This window comes from Thamnophis elegans, chromosome 5, assembly GCF_009769535.1.
Source record: "Thamnophis elegans isolate rThaEle1 chromosome 5, rThaEle1.pri, whole genome shotgun sequence".
Taxonomy (NCBI): Eukaryota; Metazoa; Chordata; class Lepidosauria; order Squamata; family Colubridae; genus Thamnophis; species Thamnophis elegans.
The window spans coordinates 76,397,151-76,417,221 of NC_045545.1; the positions used below are offsets into that span (position 1 = coordinate 76,397,151).

Genomic DNA, 20,071 nt, shown 5'->3' on the forward strand with positions numbered 1-20,071 from the left:
ACAAGTTCAAACTCTTGTTGGTACAAGAATTCAAATTAAAACATCCCATACTAAATTAAAGACAGAGGTTTTAATGTATGGCTATAGATCACCCAGCTGTATAGCTAGTATCAAATTATTACTGCTACAAAACTTTTCCTAATATTCAGTCAGAATCTATTTTCCTGTAACTTAATTTCTGTGTGTTGTGCATTATTTTTTCTATGTGACATCTTTTCAGCTATTTGATGACTATCCTATCCCCCAAATCACCTATTTTTGAAGGCACAGACACTCTCCGCTCATTCAATCACATTTCACATTTAATTTCTAGTCACTTGATAATCTTCACTGCCCTTCTGTAAACTTGTTTCAAGTTCTCTTAATCTTTTTTAACATCACATATAACAAATAAAATACAATATTTGAGATAGGGGCTAACAGGTCGTGGGATAGGGTGGCCATGGAACTACTGTGAACCATGTTTTATGGTATATGGACTGCTTTATGGTTATTGATTCCTGATTTTAAATGCAAGCTGCCCAGTCTTGTTCTGGAATCAGGTGGCCTCAAAATGTAATAAATAATGATGATAACAGCAACAATTTTATTTCCTTGGAGCCAATCGCACTGCTGGTTTTAATTAAAGCTTTCACCGATACAATTGTCAAGTCAGGCTTCCCCAGGTATACCTGAGCATTTGATTTTTTCATCCTTAAGCAAATTTTGCACCTGTATCTTAAATTTCATTGTTACTTGCAAAATTATCAAGATCGTTTTGAAATACGTTTAGGGTATTGGCTATTCTTCCAAAATTAGATCTTCTGCAAGTCTGAAAAGTATTTTCTCTGCCTCTTAATGAAAATATTTAACAACAAAGGACCAAGAATTGTACTTTGTAGTACGCCAATTAGTATCTCTCGGTGATGGCCTTTGAGAAGCACTCTTTGAGTACTGTTTCAGAGCCAGTTATTTTTCCACTCATTCCATCCAGTCCACACTTCAGTAGCTTGCTAATCAGTATGTCATCAGATATTTTTTTCAAACACTTTGCTGAATTTTTGGAACTGGCAAGATGTCTCTTGAAAAACCCATGCTGGGTTCTGTGTTATTAACAAATAGTTTTTATGGTGCTTACAGATTGATTCCTTATGATTTGAAGCTTCACAGGTATCGATGTCAGACTGATAGCTCTGTTATACTTGCTGGATCTTCCTTTACCCCTTTTTTGAAGACAGAGACAACTTCTGCTCCTCTCTAGTCATCTGGAGTCATCAAATTCATCTACACTATCTATAGTGTAAAAATCTACAAATCTAAGTTGAAAAACAAATAAAAAATAAATTTTAACCTTTAGCAACCTGCTTTCCAGATCATTTGAACTTAAAAGAAATAGCTAGAAATATCAACTGTTAATTGATATTGAAGGTTTGGGGAAGCTCAAGTATTAGAAAACATAATTGGAAAATGTCTATGTGCCTGATAAAATTGTCTAAATGTCATGAACAGAAACATTTACACAGTAAAGTGATTAAAAACACAGCAGTAGCACATAGCAGGTATATTAAAAATCATGTCATAAAAACTAATTTGCTGCATTTAATAAAAAAAACTAGAATTCTCTACTCAGGATTAGTTGAATGTTTTTGGGAAACTCAAAATAACAGATTAGCAGAGTTGGAAGGTACCTTGTAGGTCACCTAGTCCAACCCCCCATCCAAGCAGGAGACCCTAGACCCATGATGGCAAACCTATGGCACGACAGAGCCATATCAGCCAGCACATGAGCCATCAGCTCCAGCGTGCATGCACACGCTGGCCAGCTGATTTTTGGCCTTCCGGAGGGCCCGGGGAGGCTTTTTTGCTCTTCCCAAGCTTCAGGAAAGCCTCTGGAGCCCAGGAAGGGTGAAAAACGGGCCCAAGGGGCCAACCAGAAGTTCAGAAATGATCCATTTCTGGCTTCTGGAGGGCTTCCAGAGGCTGGGGGAGGTCATTTTCACCCTCCTCAGGCTTCAGGAAAGCCTCCGGAGCCTGGTGAGGGTGAAAAACAGGCCCGACGGGCCTAGCAGAAGTTCGTAATGCAGCGCACGTGGGGGGGTTGTGCGCACATGGGAGGCGCTTTGCATTATAAGTGCCAGCACACACACATGGTATCATGTGCTTGCCCTCACATTTTTGGCACCCAACAACTAATAGGTTAGCCATCACTGCCTTATACCATTTCTGATAAATGGCAGCCCAATCTCTTCTTGAAAGCCTGCAATGATGAAGCTTCCACAACTTTTGAAGTCAAGCTGTTCCTCTGCCTATGACTTCAGAAATTATTATTTTCCCGCTTTTAAGATGTTCAATTTCTCTTTCATATGTAATGGAGAACCCTAGGCTATCACATCCAGGACTTTTACACAAAATCTGGTTCTGAACAAAAATAAAACAATGGTTAAGAGAAGAGACGCTTTCTCTAATTCTTGGAAACATCATTCTGCAAGTCCAAACAAACTCCCAATATAACACCAAGGACAAATATGGTTCTATTTTCATTACCCTTTCTACTATGTTTTTAATGTTATAGCATATTTAACCAATACTGCTAATAAACTATCTATTATAGCCCCCAATTTTTGTACAAATAGCATAAAAATGACTAAATGGTATTACACAGTGTATTAGAATTACTTTGTTTAGAGCAGAGGTCCCTAACCCTGTGGCCTGTTAGGAACTGAGGCACACAACTGGAGATGAGCGGCAGGCAAGCAAGCAAAATTGAAACCATCCTTCTCCCATCTTCCATGAAATCGGTTGGTGGTACCAAAAAGGTTTGGGACTGCTGGGTTAGAGCATATCATTTTACAACTGAAGTCATTATTACTTCACTTGGTATTCTGTAATCAAAGTAACATTCAGGATTCTTCTACAAAGAACAGTTTGTTTCACATTATATCATCCCACATAAAATAGTTTTATTCACAGTTTTAAACAATTATGAGATTGTTCATTAATATGTTAAATTATAAACACTATCAATCTATGGAAGATTCCATAGATTCATGGAAAAAGAATTTTTTTTTTGCTTTCCATAATCCACTTTTTAAGAGATTACTGGTTTGTATGGGCATCCAAACTTCTTGGATACAGAAACTATCTATTAGCATTCTTTTATAAAGTGTGTGATATATTCTAAATTAATTTCTGATATCTCTAAATATTTCTTACTTAAAATAGTGTGTGCTTTGGAGAGGGGGACTGGTATAATTAGATAGAAAAAATTATTTCTGCCTGAATCTACTCCTTTTACCTCCTACAGTGTTCAAAATTATGAAAATTCTCATATTTTACAGAGTCATTCAACTCTTTTTACAGAGATAATACATGCCATTTTCAACTATCAAAACAAATATTTCATAATATAACAAAATGAATGCAGGACCAGAATCGGTTTCGCATCTGTTTTATATTTGGTAACTAAGTTGACTAGAGCTAAGGAAGTTTAAATGGGTTATCACATGGTTGGGTTCTAGCTGGCATTACTGCCGTTTTGCTTGTGCATGCTGGATGCACACTGTGTTTGTATGTGCAATGCAATAGAAATTGCTCTGCACATGTTCAGAACTAAAAAAAAAGATGGCGACAGCAGTGACCGGGGAATCAGTTTGGAGGCATATCTAGCCTGGGTTGCTGCCGGTCGCTGTGACCCAGGCCAGCATGCTACTACTGGTTCAGCCAAATCAGGCCGAACTGATAGGAACCCACCTCTGGTTTATCAGACTCTCCAAAATATGTTTTTTTTTTGGGGGGGGGGCAGGTATGGGTAGTGTGACGCTTTTGAATCCTGTCTGGTCTTTGGGCAAAGGTTCCCTAACGCTTACCTGCCTACCTCGAATATGGGAGTGACATGGACTAAGAACTATAATTAGACATCAGCTGAATTAACAAGGTCTACATCAAATGCTGGGGAACTTAGAACAATAACGATAAATGGGCTACTGGAACAAACCATACATGAAAGAGACAAGAGAACTCAGAAGTGATGAAATACTACTACAACAGTAAACCTAATTGTAGAGGATATTTGAAGCATAGGAGGGAATTATGGATCAACAGAAGACTCATATCCATACTAACTCAGAAGCAGCTAGTTACTCAACTCTTCAATGTACTGAAGAGGAAGCCTTGGGCTTCTTGCTGCTCTCTGAGATTGTTTTCTTGCAGATATCTTATTACCAAACTAGATAACATCATTAGTGCTAGTAAGGAATGAGATTTGATGTCATTTTATATTCTAGTGACTTGCCTTGTCAGTGTTAATAGAAATGGTTTTCCATAGAGACCCAAGAAAGAATCAGGCAAATTATATCACAGACCAGAAGATGAGAAAAAAACCAACTACCAAAATAAAGTATTCTTCATCCTACCAGCAGACAAAGGTTGATCCATTGGTATCATGGGCAGATCATAATTTATACAAAAAGTGAAAGAATTAGTAGAAGACAAAGAACACAAATCTAATACAAAAACTATAGAGAACTGGATTAAGAGAATTCACAGCAACCTCATCAAGGAAGATAAAGTCACCAATGACCAGTGGCAGAGGAAAAGTAGTGAACCTGTCCTCCCATGCTTCCATGGATGCCCAAAAATGTGCAAGCCAGATATACCTCTTTGTCCAAATGTATCATTATCATGGACCCCAACCTACAACATCACCAAAGAATTAACAAAAAAGTCTGGACACCTCACAAAGGGAAGCAAATGTCGTGTCTTCAAAGAATCAGAGATGTGACAATAGATAAATCAGCATCTCACTTGATGTCACAGCACTTTTTACATCCAGAGACCCAGAATTAGCCAAAGAATCCATAAGAGCACTACTACACAACACAACAGACCTAACCAAATATATCAAGATTTAAATACCCAGAATCGTGGATCTTATCAATCTTTGCCTAACTATGTACTTCCAGTTCAATGGACAACTATATCCAGAAATCAAAGGAACATCCACGGGATCACCACTTTCAGGACTAATAGCAAAGACCATAATGCAATGCTTGAAATCAATAGCATTCCCATACATACAATCTAAAGTATGGATCAGGTGTGCGGATAACATCTTTGTCCTAATAGAAGAACCAACTAGAGAACAAACACAAAACCATCAACATCATCTTCAAAGGAATAAAAATTCACAAAGGAAGAAGAAAACAACAATATACTACCCTTCCTGGATATCCTCATCAGCAGATGCACTGATGGCAAATTAGAAACACAAGTCTATAGTAAAACTACTGATACCAATCAGGTGCTCCACTACTTTAGGAACCCGGAACATCTGAAAAAGAAATAAATCATCTACATAGCATCTTCCAACAAAATAGATATCCACCTAACTTTATCAAATTGTACCTGACCACTCAATTCAATATAGCACAACCAATGCAAGCTGTGAAAAAGATAACACTGCCATATATTAAAAACCTCTCAAAAACCACCAACTGACTATTACAACTGCATGGCATCACTATAGTACGCAAATCAATTAAAGCCCTCCAAAACATCTGAAGTAAACCAAAAATCTCAGCAGCCCCAGAACAAAAAACGGAAATCATCTACAACATACAATGTTAAGGAATGCAACAGCCACTCTGTAGGACAAACAAGCAGAAGACTAGCATAAACGATGCAGGAACACCAACTAGCAGTCAGAAGACATGATGAAAATTCTTTACTGTCACAACACATGGACAGACTTAAATATAGTTTTAACTAGAAAACTGTGAGCATCCTAGACCAAGCCAAGTCCAAAAACCGCTAGAGAATTCCTGGAAACCCGGCACTCAGCCAAATTGACCATCAACAAGCACATAGAGATAAACAACAAACATACCGTTCAAAAAAGACAATCAAAAAGCCAAAAAGAAAACAAAAAAGCCCCAAATACCTCCTTACCAGCAATCAACACCAGAGGAGCAGAAATGAATACCAAAATTAACATTAGACCAACAATCAAGAAGCAAACAATACCCCAATCAAGGAACTGCTAAACAAGGTAAAGGTAAACAGCCCAATTAAGGAACTACCAAAACACTTCCACCAACACTGACAGGGCAAGCCACTACAGACAGTCCTCAACGTATGACAATTGAGACCAAAATTTCCACTGCTAAGTGAATTGTAACCCATTTCATGACCTTTTTTGCAACAGTTAAGCAAATCACTGTAGTTGTTAAACGAATCATGTGGTCATTAAACAAACTTGGCTTCCCTCATTGATTTATTGCTTTCTGGAAGATCACAAATGGTGATCACATGACCAGAGGACAGTTCAACTGTCATAAATACATGCTAGTTGCCAAGCACCTGAATTTTAATCACATGACCATGTGGGGATGCTGCAACAACCATACATGTAAGAAGTCACAATTTTCAGTGCCATTGTAACTTCAAATGTTCACTAAACAAATGGTTGTAAGTTGAGGACTACCTATAAATATAAAATGAGAGCAAACCTCGCTCCCTACTAGCACTGATGTTATCTAGTTTGGTAATGAGACAACTGTAAGAAAACAATCAGAGAGCAACCAAAGACTCACAATTCAACTGTAAGCTACAAATATTCTCTTCTATTAAACAGGAAGCTGTCTCACCACTGGAGATAGACAAACTACACATTATATCCCAGAGTCAAGAAGATCTGGAAGAACAACTGGCTATGCAGCCAAACAGCTGAAGCTGGAACATCACTGCCACTCCCTCCATTACAGAGAACAGCAGCTGGTATATGGCATAAGACAATAAATAAACTAGCTACAATCAACACTCAAAACCAATTACCTGGGCTTAGCAGCAATATACCATCAGAAAGTAGCCTGTAGATGCTAGTAGAACCCTCAAAACAATCCCTACTACCACTGTAAATCAATGCAATGAACTGATATATACTACAGTTGCTATAATCCTGGGGAGACGTTTGGTTACACAACCAGAAGAACAGCAGTGCATAATCCCCCTGGAAAATGAGATTGGAGACTAAAATCAGGGCAACTTGGAGAGAAGTTAATCAGCTGGTAGAACTACTACAGAATGGTGTAAAGATTAAGGATAAGCTATGCTACTGGGGAAAAAAAGAAGTTGCTGACCCTATCTGAAGCCAGAGAGATTGCTATACAAAGGCTCACAGCACTGACTACCAGGCTAAAGAGACACACTAGAGGTTAAGAAGATAAATGCCCTGTTCTCCAAAGAACCTTCCATGTTGTACTCCCAACTGCAATGTTACAACACAGTAACAACAGAAGAGAAAGTGAACAGTATTAGAAGAACATATGGGAAAATGAGAAGACACATAACAACAGTGCAAAGGGGCTGCAAGACCTGAGACCACAATACTCTCCTAGAACAAGAACCAATCACCATCATAGTGGCAGATATCCAATAGCAAGTCAAAAACATGAAGAGTTGGACAGTACCTGGCCTGGGCATGATCCACCCTTACTAAAGAAACTAACAGCACTGCATGAATGCCTAGCAGCACAGATGAATCAGCTGCTAGCAGCAGGATTCCCACCCAAATTGGCAAACACAAAGAAAAACAGTGCTGTTAATGAAAGAACCTTGTAAGCAAACACTACTAATCAAATAGCCTACCCCACAACATAGAAGGCCTTGGCAGGTTGATTTCAAGCTGTATGCCAGGGGTCGCATCGTCTTGGAGGTGTCATGTGACGTATTGTGACTCCCCCCCTTCGCTAAACTGGGCATGGGCGTGGCCAGTGCATGACACATCTGGCCCACAGGCCAGAAGTTTGACACCCCTGGTGTACGCTAAGAGTGAATGAGACATCAACTTGCCTGTGTCAGTGGGGACATTGGCATGTCATTTGGATTGAAGAATTATAACCGGATGGTATACAAAAGAGGCAATAAAACTAAGGCTGATTCAGCTGGCCACATAGCAGACATTATGTGCCCTGCTGGTAGCTACAAGTACTTTAGTATCCCACAATCACAAAGAAGACAGCAACATTCAAGTACCACCAAGGATAAAACAATTCCTGAAGAGTCAATCAATGGGAAGAATAAGATCCACACCATCAACATGCACACCCTATTTCCCTACCAGCTATCAGATACCCTGCCTATGCAGTGAACTGGCCAAAGGGAGACATGGTTACTGATGTGAAGACTCAGAAGCTCCCCATGGCCCAGGAATTGCACATCAGCCAGAAGATGAGAGAAATGTCTGCAACAGCAGCAGACATGAGAGGAAGATCAAGCAAAAACGTGCCATGGGTAGACAAGGCATTGCATGTAGTTCAGACAGCTGAGGTACCCAACATTAGGAAACCCAAGACTGGGTTAGACCGAAAGATGCTGAGGCACTGATCATAGCAGCCCAAGAACAGGCACTAAGCACCACATCCATTGAAGCAAAGATCTACTGCACAAAATTGAATCAAAGGTGTAGACTGTACAGAGAAACCTCAGAGACAGTCCAACACATAGAGGCAGTTTATAAGATATAGGCAGGAACAGCATATACTGAACTGGCATAACCAAATAGCTGACATTGTATACAGGAACATAAGTACAGTGTGTGAACTGGAACTCCCAAGTCAGATGGGAGATTCCACAAAAGGCCGTGGAGAATAAGAGGACTACGTTCCTGTGGGACTTCCAAATCCAGATGGACAGATCCAGCAGGTACCAGGCAATCAACTAGACAGCATAGTAGAAAGAAGCAGCAGAAGAACTGCCAAGTGACAGCAATATTAGGAAGAAAAAGTATGAAAAGCTGGAGGAGTATCAGAGCCTAACAGAGGAACTAGAAAAGATGTGGAAAGTAAAGGTCAAAGTGACTCCAAAGCTAGGACAATGGCTCCAACAGATTCCAGGAACAACATCCAAAGCTATCTCTCCAGAAGTGTGCAGTGCTAGGATACTGCAGAGGACCCTCAAACTTCCAGGCATCTGGTACAGGACCTGAGATTGAGGAAACACATACCACCCAGAGGACTGAAAAAGAATTGTATCTAATTATTATTCCAAATCAGATCAAAGAACTTTTAAAAAACATGTAGAATGGAACACGGGATGAGATGCAATATAATGGAGAGGGAAATTGAGAAATATCTTTTTCTTTTGAGCAAGATACTCTGGAATTAAATGGTTTCTTCCAATATATCACATTGTAACTGAACATTATGTAACATGATGTTACATGTTGTTTATTATATAGTTTTTAAGGCTAGGTAAACAAATATTTACTTTTTGTTTAGAGAGAAAAGAAACAGAAATGAAGATATGTATAACACACACATTGCACAAGTTTTCAAACCTAGTTTTGTAATTTATTCTTTAAAATTAAAGAAATTTCCAAAATGTTAGACCATTTGAAAAGTAAAGTTCAAACCTAAAAGCATTGTATTGAGCGTTGATATGCAATAAAGGAGTTCCACAAGGATATAAAGCTGTTTTCTTGTGTCCTGTATGAAGCTGTCAATGGGAAATTTTGTAATTAATGTTTATTTTATGGATCAAAATAATTTTCTTAGAAAACCCGATAAATCTAAAGTAAGATTTTAAATTTAGAAACAATGTGAAAATATTTGGAAATATCAGAAAAAAAATAGGAAAATATGACTGTTATTTTATTTTGGAAGAATCTCATAAATTCAATAAAACTGTTGTTTCTGCCTAAACTACCAAACTATATACTGAGCTGCTTAATACTTTCACTGATGGCAATGAAAGAGGGATGTTCAGGATATCCATGTAGGAGATTAGTATTTTAGGATAATTTTGTATTGCTAGATTCAGTAGATTTCAAGTGTGTGCTTTCCATCCCACAATTTATTTATAATCTGTTTAAATATATTAGTCCCCAAAAGATAATAAGGCAAAGAAACATTTCCCAAATAGCTGCACTTTAATATTATTGGCAATACCTTTTCTTAGCAGAAAGTAAATATAAAAAGACAAGAAGGATTAAAGGATCAAAGTCATCATCTTGATATCTCCTACATTGAATAGTTTTCTTCCAATTCATTGTAGTAACCTTTTTACAGTTTCCTTTAAAATGCAGTTAAGAAAGTGATTAGGATTGTACATATATACTATTAAATCTGGTAGACAACACCTATAATACATATATTATAACAAAGAACATTTACTTTGTTTTCTGATACTGTATTATTTTCTTGAGAAAGCAGATATAAATGTTTATATTAGTAAACCTTTGCCAAATACAATATAGAGTGACTTGAAATTATATTCACCCCCAAACTTATCTCTGAATTTATCAAGAAGTTTTTTTAAAAAAAACAACACTCCAAAGCCTCACATCTTAAGAATGAAACAAATTTTTGCACAAAGACTTTAGAATTTTGCTAAATAAAAGTTTGCCATATCCTTTTTCAGATGATATCTAAGTACTGAATGATACAAATGAACCCAGCTATCAAAAATGTTTATAGTGTATATTTTACATAACTAAAATATTATTTATTGGTAAAGAATTGTGGTTTGCTTTTTTAAAATAACATTGCATTTTTCACAAATAAAACACTGTATGTTAAGGACTACTCTTTACTGCAACATCATTACAGTACTTAACATATGGATAAATGAAGAAACACCTATGCTTTTTACCTAATCTATCTATAGAGAGGAAAAGTTGTAAATGAACTGCTACACTTGACATTCAGATAAGAAATCCAATGATAGAAAACAACCAGACAATACTGGCCATAATGTAGTTTCAGTAATGGAATAACTTATTATCAAAGACACATACATTTGGGCAAAATCTTTTTAAAATAAAAACAACGCTCAACACTGTAAGACGTGCACTTCAATTTTATCTTCAAAATAACTGATGCTTCTACAGTACAAGTAGCAAGCATATAATAAAATTGTTAAAACTGCATTTCATAAAATTGAGATATTATTTTGCTTGTCATAACTGAATAAAGAGCATCTGTGTATAAGCACTCACCTATAACAGTCTCTTACTCATCGGTAGCTATGCTATTTATGCAGGATTCTTAAAATGGCGTCTGACAGCACTGCATTGCCTCATTCCTATACAGAGGCTAAAATGGTAGCAATTTATTCAATAACTATGACCTTTTTTAAGCAGTAAAATTTTTAAAAGAGTTAAATAGCAAAAAAATCATTACACAATAATAAAATATCTCCAAATAATAAACTAAAATTTCCAAGATTAATTTATTAAGGAAATCCTTAGATTCTAAGAACTGATTCTTCTTGCAAAGCCTAATGTATTTTAAGATTAAAAATAACGACTAATCTGGTGAAAGCAAAAGGAACAAAATGCTATATAATAAATTAAGTCATCCATTTTTTAAATATAAGAAATGTACAATAATGTTCAGAAATACTAGAATTCATCAGGCAATTATGTATCAACACTTGGCTAACAAAATAGCAACACTTCAATCCCAGGAGAAAGTAGTGTGTTTAAATCAAATGTTTTCACAGAAAGGAATTGCACAATCCCAAAATATAGCTTGTTTAACAAATCTTCTAGCTTTGTAACGAATTCTTAGCTAGTTTCATAAATGTTACCTTAAAGCATCATGTTTTAAATAAATGTATGAAATACTGTAATTCCTAGGGTTGATTCTTAATATTGTTAATAGCAGTCTATAGCAAAAGGTATTAAAATCTGTGGTATGTAGCACAGTCTGTAGAAGAGATAAAATTTTGAATCCCTCACTCCCAATGGTCAATCTGATTACCTATTATAATTGATACTACTAAACTGTCCCATAATGCTGAGATGCTATGTAAGATTTTAATCTGTCATTCTTCGCCCAACATACTCCAGGGCACTGACTATTTACTACTTACTTATATGCCTGCAAGGTGGCACCTGCTTTACAATAAGTTGAATTTCTTGCCAAGTATAAAACAAATGTAGTCCCTTTATTGAAGAGGTACAAAAGTGATATTGAATGATAGGTGTTAATGAGATTTTATTTCTATGCATACACACAATACAACATGCATGCATACACACAGACACACACATGTGTCTGTGTATACCAAACACTGCAACCTGGGTTATCTTACAATAAAAGAGAACTGAAGTGTAAAAAAAAAGATGATACAAAATGAAGGTAAATTTACAAACAGTATTTGTAGTGAAAATGTGTCAGAATTTTCTAAAAAGTTCTTCCAAAACCAACGAAGTAGAAGTAGAAGTGTGTGGTGTGTGTGTGTGTGTGTGTGTGTGTGTGCGCAAGCACTCGTGGGAGGGAGGGAAGGAGGGAGAGAGAGAGTAGGATATTTGTTTTGAAGGTCACAGCACTGTTTCCTTTTCAAGAGTGACTAAATACTGTGAAAAACTTTCTAGAAGTTATTTTACCCATTTCTATTTGGTTCTCAAATAATCAACATACAGATTGAAAGCCATGTGTATTTTAACTCTGTGCTATTTTATTGCAATATTTAATTTAAAAAAGAGACCGAGGGCTAAATCATAACAGTAAATTGAATTTATATTGACCAAAATAAATAAATAAAAAGGAATACTGTGCCAAAATAATTATTTCAAAGGAGCCTATTTCAGCTGTTATTCAGTGAAATTACAATCAATATTCAAATGCTCTAGTTCATTTCTATTAGGACAGGAGAGTAAGTGTTCATCTATTTACATAGTCACTCTTGGTAAAGGAAACCTGCATCATCTTGCTTAAAGCAGAGTGTGATTCTTTGCATACCATTCTTAAATGTGACATACCATAAGCAATCAAATGTGATTAAGGTATTTAGTAAAAGCATGAACATTATGGAATACTTGAGCTTGGCTCAGTTTCCGTACTGTATTTAAAATGGAACAAAGATGGGAGAAATTTCTGGAAGGCCTTTCTCAGCCTTGCTATAATATCTGTCAATCTTTAACCTATTCTGTTTTTATTGGTCAGGCTTTCAACAGAGCAACATGATTGGGCTGATCCGGGAACAACACTGCTGTCTCTCTTGCCTCAAACATCTTGCTGCAATGCAGACATTTATATTTTGTGAACTAAGAAAGAATTAGCATTCAAATAATTTAAAGAGGTGAACTTCGGGGAATTTATGATGCTGTGTTTCATTATGTGCACAAGGATAGTCCATGCAAATAGGCTTTTCTTTGTCAGCAGTAGCTCTGGAGATGCAGATCTTGAGACACATCTTTCTTCAACAAAACCTAAGGGAGCCATTTTAATTCAAGCATTCTGAGTTCAGCTCACTTTTCTCCTGTTTCTTCATAAGACAGTATTTTCTAATGTTAAGATTCCACACCCAGCTGCTAATGTGTAATGCATATCTGCAAATACTATATGTGTCTGGCCACAATTTTGACAAACAAAGCAGTAAAATGTATTTCTTAGGTATATCTTGGTACAATTTATATATATATATACTAATCAGTTCTATAAGAGAGAAAAACTGGGTAAGTAACTTCAACTCCTCCAGAAACAGATTGTAGGGGGATGGGAGAGGAAATACAGTGATTAGGCATTTTTAATGATTTGAAGGATTCACTTTAAAACCAGCCACAAACCTGGGTTAAAGACAATAGCAAAAGGGATAGTTTATCAAGTTCATGATATCCCTGAATAAGCTGTGACAAGGAATTATTTCTCAAAACTTATTTGTGCCAGAGCACAAGCTGGATTGCTACAAAATGGTACATAAATTGAATATATAGCACAATCTGCAGTGTTGTGAGAAAATGTTTACTGCAAAAACTGTTAAATGAGACATGCATATAAAGTATCTTAGCTTTAGATTTTAAACATCAGTAACTGAAATGATTCTAAAACCAAATGTCATGCTGGATTATATAAGGTAATAAAAAAGCATAGGGTAACTGAAGGATAACCATATAACAATGTAGTAAGATTACTTTGCTGAAAACTAGCACATTCATCACTCAAAAGCCAGAGGAAGTATGAATTGGGCTTTAATCTGCAAATGCATTCATTAAGAGTCTCTGTGAACAAAGAATAAGCAGAATGTTGTTCTCAGAAGAAAACAGGAAGTTTATATTTCAAGTATAACAGAATATTGTGAAAAAAATTCAAATTCAAATTGGCACACAGTTTTTAATATATTTTTTGGGGGGAAAGCCTAGTAATATTTAGTTTACTTAATTAGCAAAAGAAAAAAATCCCCTGGATGCATTACATTTATCCTGTTAAAAGCAAAAGATTAAAAACTACTTAAATTGATCAGAGAATAGCAGACAAGTTTACTTACCAAATATTCAAGCAACCATCTCATTTTCCCCAATAAATAAGATACAACAAGCTGGCAGATTTGGGATTGACCAAAAGGAAATTTTTGAAATAATTACGTAGCATCATGCCAAAAACCAGAAAAGCCCCAAAAGAAGAGAAAAAAATGAACATGTAATACTCTCATGAACCACACATGATTTTTTATCACTCCACCTCAGAGAACGCAGCCTGTTACATTGCAAAAGGAAAAAAAGCAGTTAAGAAGTCCATTAGGGTTTTTTTTGTATTACAAGAAAGGTAGATAACAGTTCAAAAAGTGGTGTCTTTAAATAGATAAGGAACTGAAACAGATGCATAGCTATGTCTGATAGTTTCAGCCCTAGACCTTAACTATTTCTGAAACCTACAATAAGAAAAATCATTTTTAAAGAGACAGTTTTAAAGGAATATACTTCTCCCAGAAAAAAATACATACATCCTGCTTCTACAATCCTCCTGTAAGAAAAAGTATCCATTTTAAGTTAATGTAAAACTGCACAAAAACATGATGCAACAGCACTCCACTACTTAGGCCCAGTATCTGCAATCTGCCATTATCACTATTTACTGCAGACTCAGTGGCTAAAAATCCTATATTTTATCAGGGGTAACTTATATTAGCTCTTATTTTTACTGTTTGAAAAGGTAAACTTGCCTGTTCTGCTGTCTGCCATTATCCCTGCTTGTCTCCCTGTAGGGCAGTTAAATGCATCTGCTCCCTAGCTTCCATTTTCTCTTCAGCAGGCATGTGACACAACAGACAATAGTGCAGGCAAACTGCTCAGACACAGAAAGCTGCTTTGGAAGAGCAGTACCTTGAAAAACTCTAAAACCACCATCCCCTTGTGAAGAATATGTATGCAAACGTTTTGCCAGTCTGTAAAATAAAGCTATGGCTAATGGCTACTAAACCATGTGACCCAAGAAAGCAATTTTAAACATTTTCAACTTAATAAAGTGCTGTGGGGTGAGTTTTTCGCAACAGATCACAGAGAATCACACTGTTAAGCCACAACTCATAGGTTTCAGAGAAAAAAATGTAAAAAAGTAAAGCTTACCTCTGTGGATGCATTGTTAACACAGTGTTATGTCAATACTTATAAAACATGGAGGACAGGCTCTCAGTACTCAGACAGAAAGGGCTTGGCACTTCAGCTTGATGATCTGTCTCCCTAATAAAAGCTAATCCTGGATTGGCTACTTTGGAAAATCTGAATGTAAAGCTTCAGGGGATTGGCTGAAACACTTCCTGAGCGATTATCTTTGTGCAGCTCTGGCAAGCAGGAGCCATCCTGTGCACAGAGAAGACACAGGCTAAACTAGGCCTGTTTTAGCAAAAGAAACTTAAAAAGAAAGCCATCCGTACACAAATTCCTTGCAGAAAACAGATTTTCAAACAGAACAAAGTGAACATCAAGTGGCAGACTAAAAGACTCTCTCAAACCACATCTGTTGCTTTTGCTTGAAGCTTTAATAACCTGCAGGATTTCTCAGGTCACAAAAGCTGTCCTTTAGAAGCAATTCAGGAAAAAAAAAAGACTCTCCCGATAGTAAGTGAAAAACGTTTTGAAACAATACACATATGGCAGCTAATGCATGCAGTTATGTGCTATAGTTATCTAAGATCTGTGTTTCTCAAAAGCACATTTGATTCTTCCAAATACATTTATAAGACTGGTGAACTGTGAGAATTGACATTGTGAATTTTAACCCCCACACGTATGCACTGAATTGAAATGGGAACTTTTTTCCTAATCACTTGCAGTGCTGCCTTCCTAACAGAATAGATGCAGAAAATAGCTACATTTTACAGAAAATAGCTACATTTTTCGGTAGCATGGTGTTTGATGTTTTCACAAATTCCCTTATCCTTTAGTCTTTTGAAGTTGCCAGTTAAACAACAATCTTGCCTGCTTCTTAGTCTGCTGCAGCTTTATAACCATTAACCCTATCACAGTCAGCTCTTTTTAAGAACAGGCCTTATGAAGAGCCGGTTTTCAGTGTGTGGAAAAATACCAGAGCTCTTTTCACACAGGGAAGAACAATGAAGTATAAAGAAAAGTTAGCAAATTTCATCTAGCTGTTAAACGAAGATAAGAGAAAAGAAGGGAGGAAGATAATTCTAAACTGTGGCCATTTCTTAAGCAAAGAGAAACATTGAGATATTTTAGCTCTCTCAAGCACCTCATATTTCAGTTTATTTACTACAGGCCATAGGATACACTGCTAAGCTTCAGAAAAAAAACATGTACATTTGTGTTGACTTTTGGTTATATTTACAAATACGGGTAAAGAAAAACTTTAAAGGCAATTAAAATTATAATGTATGTAGAAGAGCCTGGTAACAAAATGCAAACAGCAATATATGTATGAAGAAACAGACTGAAAGCAAAGTTGGCCATAAACGGTATGAAAAAGTAAAGTTCTAAGTGAATGTCCCAAATAGCATATGGATATTTATTTATTATTTTTACAAGCAACTCAAGATAGCAAACATATCTAACACATCTCCCTCCTCACATCTGTATTTTTATGATACTATACTGTAATATGTAACTACAGAGGGAAAGATCCAGTTAAGACTGGGCCTTGAAATCAGTAAGGCTACCAACCAAAATAAGGTTAACGCCTTTCTAAAATTCTTGTTTACAATCACAATAAAAGCTAGATAAATTACTCTAAATTTAGCCTACTGTAAATTTCTACAGCAAGTGGTATGATGAAAGTTCATACACATAGAAGCAAACCTTGAATAGATTCTTCATAATCCAATGCAAAGAAATAAAAGATTATCATGTGGCTGTGTGTGTGTCTGTCTGTGTGTGTGTGTGTGTGTGTTCGTGTGTGTGTTTTCATTCCCTGAAATCACAAGCATTTTCAGCCTTTCCAGAGAAATTTTCATACTATTAAGAAGCTGGGTGTTTTCTGTCAAAAGCGGTCTTCCAGATAATATACATACATTAAACCAATGCTAATTTCATACACAATTTTGCTATACTTTCTGTTAAGAAATTTCATTTTTCAAATTCCAGTCAGATGCTGGTAAAACTCTAAATTCATTTTCACATTTTTTGTTCTCTTTTTGAAATGCAGCAGGAAGTTGTTCATAATAAAACAGAGTAGGTACAGACTAAAGGCATGAGAAAAACAGAAGGCAAATTCATGGAATCCAATCTATTGTCTGATGAGTATAATAGAAATGGCCCAAATAATAAACTACTTGCGTTAAAGTCACAAAATTCATCTCAGTAAACAAAACAAAAACAAACCTGCTACAATTGCAACAGCAAAGGCAAAACAGAAGAATCAAGCTGCAATGTTGTTTATCAATGAAATGTTATTCAATGGCAGGAACTGCTGAATAATAAAGCACATGATCTAAATTCTGATATTTTGTTTCTGAGAGTTAAAATCAACACCAATAGCTTCATATATTATAGCTTCTAACACACTGCCTATTTTAAACTGAAATAATCTAGTAAATATGTTTGAAATATATGTCCACTTTCTCCAATGTCCAATGACATCCACATATTGACACCATATGAACCATATATGCTATATTACCTTAAGAATAATCACACTACAGTAATATTAAGTATAATCACACTACATAATCTTAGAACAATCACATGCTAATCCAGTACTTAAAATAACAATACAAATTAAAATCATCCTTATTTTTTGCTAACCAATTATTCGTTCCTGTTTTACCAGTATGATGTAGAACAAAATTACTCATGATTTTATCTTGACTTTTAAGATAAGTTTTTCTCCAGATAGATACTAACTTGCTTTCATGTTTCAGAAGGAATTTGAATCCAGATCTCTAAATTTCATCATTAAATTATATTACTAGCTCCCTCCCCCAAGTTTGATTACTTGCCAATCCAAATGGCAGAACTCCAGTTTTTCCTTTCCCCAGGTTGTTTGAACATGTAGTTTGCTGCATGAAGAAAACCCCACCCATCCACTCTTCCTGAGTCTACTGGCACTGAAGTAGACCGGAATCATGTAAATCATGGTCCAAACAACACAACCAATCCTATTCCACTGTCATCTTGTCACACAAAGCTGCTTTACTTTCAAATTACTACTTTTTAGCCCATCTGTGTACTAGTATAATGTGGGAAGCTTAGAGATAACTGAACCATTCCTATAAGAGAGAGACTGCAAATATAGATTTAAGACAATATTCCTATAAATAGGCAACTGTAAAAAGAATGTAATGGTGGGCAATGAGATGAGAGTACAAACAGAGCAATATGATACATTATTGCACCACCTCAGGGAGTAACAGGAAGGAGTGAAACAATGCTTTTCACTTTTCCAGTATATTAAACAAATTGTACAGCTTAGAAATACTCCAGTATCATTTCATTGAGGACTTATATTGGTAATTCATGACACTTTAAAAAGGTAAAAATGAAAAGGCATAGCATTCTGAAAAATGACGCTTATGAACTAGATACAAGAATTTCAACTCCACAAAGCAAAGAAATAGAGCTAGGTATAATACTCAGAGCATGTGACCAGAATGATACCTTTTAACACAACCCTGCACTGTAATGAAGAGATGCTTCAGTCTTAAGCGCCTGTGATCTATTTTATTTTTCTCTAGAGTCCTGAGGCTTACTGAAAGGAGAGGAGTTCAAAAGCCAGGATGCAAACTTTAAATAAAAAAGATTCCAATTGGATTAATTGGAAAATACTCTCTTGATTAATTTCTTGTTCACTGATTAAATTATCCTATCTCCTCCCTATGTTTGTATTTAAAAACCCCAGTAAATTTACAAAAATGAAAGCATCCTTAATTTTTTTTAAAAATGATATCCATAATAATTTAATTCTTATGGGGAAATAATGGAATACCGTAAATGTGTAATTTGTAATTGAATGGAGTTAATTGCAAGCAACAATTGCCAACATTCACATTACTATCAAAATATCTTCCAGTGAATGGCTATCCTTTCTGATTGAAATACTGAGGTTTTTTTCTTTCTTTCAAAACAACAACACATAAAAGCCTGCAGGGCCCAATAGGATTGGGGGCCACCAAAAGCAGAGTGGGGGAAGTAAATCCTTTCACCAGCTCCTTTGTTTGAAAAATAAACTCCTGCTCACCCATGGGGGAGGGGGGGAAGAAGCCAAATAGGAGCAGCTGGGGCACTGTGGCAGAAATGGTTCTGTCTGCAGTCATTCTTTCACCTTCTTAAACTGCTATTTAAGAGTTACAGACCATGGTTACTTTGTACAAACCATGAGTAGAAATTGCATTTAAAATAACCCGCTTTAGTCACAAGTCCCTATGTTCTGGGCCTGACAGTAATCCAAAGCACAATATGGCTTAAATTTGATGCAGAAACCTGAGTGACCATGTGGCTTAATCAACCACACACACACACACATCATGATTTAGCACATATGCGTGAATAATTATTGAAATATTCCATTGTTGAAACTAGCTGAGTTTTATTATGCTGATGATTCTATTTCCATACTGTTCATATCAAGAACAGCACTCCCAAACAAATCCAACTAAAATCTAGTTGATTCTCTGTGGGAAACATGTCTTGGCTCTGGGACAGTAACAGCACTGATGGTGACTGGGCATTCAGCCAAAGTGACACACTCAGTCCCTGGAGAGAGGATTTGGTCATATATCAGACAGTAATTTAATAGCACCAATAACTAGAGATCAGGCCTCAGAGTTCTGCTCTTTAAATCAACAAAATGGTTTATTGAACTAAAAGTAAAGGATCTGAAGTATGGGCAAAACAGAGTAATTGGAGCTTCTCTTAGGT

The 20,071-nt window shown here is 36.2% G+C and overlaps 1 protein-coding gene across 5 annotated transcripts in view; it reads right to left on the reverse strand.

Annotated features, from left to right (window-relative positions):
- Positions 1-20,071, reverse strand: part of ZMYND8 (zinc finger MYND-type containing 8) — a 93,315-nt gene that overhangs the window by 56,884 nt on the left and 16,360 nt on the right. For 3 of the 5 annotated variants that reach the window (XM_032217683.1, XM_032217685.1, XM_032217680.1), the window contains exon 1: positions 15,326-15,408. The exons of 1 other annotated variant lie outside the window; for it this stretch is intronic. In XM_032217683.1, the coding sequence (XP_032073574.1) occupies positions 15,326-15,339 (14 nt within the window). In that variant the 5' untranslated portion in view covers positions 15,340-15,408. Of the gene's footprint in view, positions 1-1,117; positions 1,238-15,325; positions 15,409-20,071 lie in introns of those variants that run through there. One more of the 5 variants, XM_032217682.1, reaches the window with a different exon arrangement.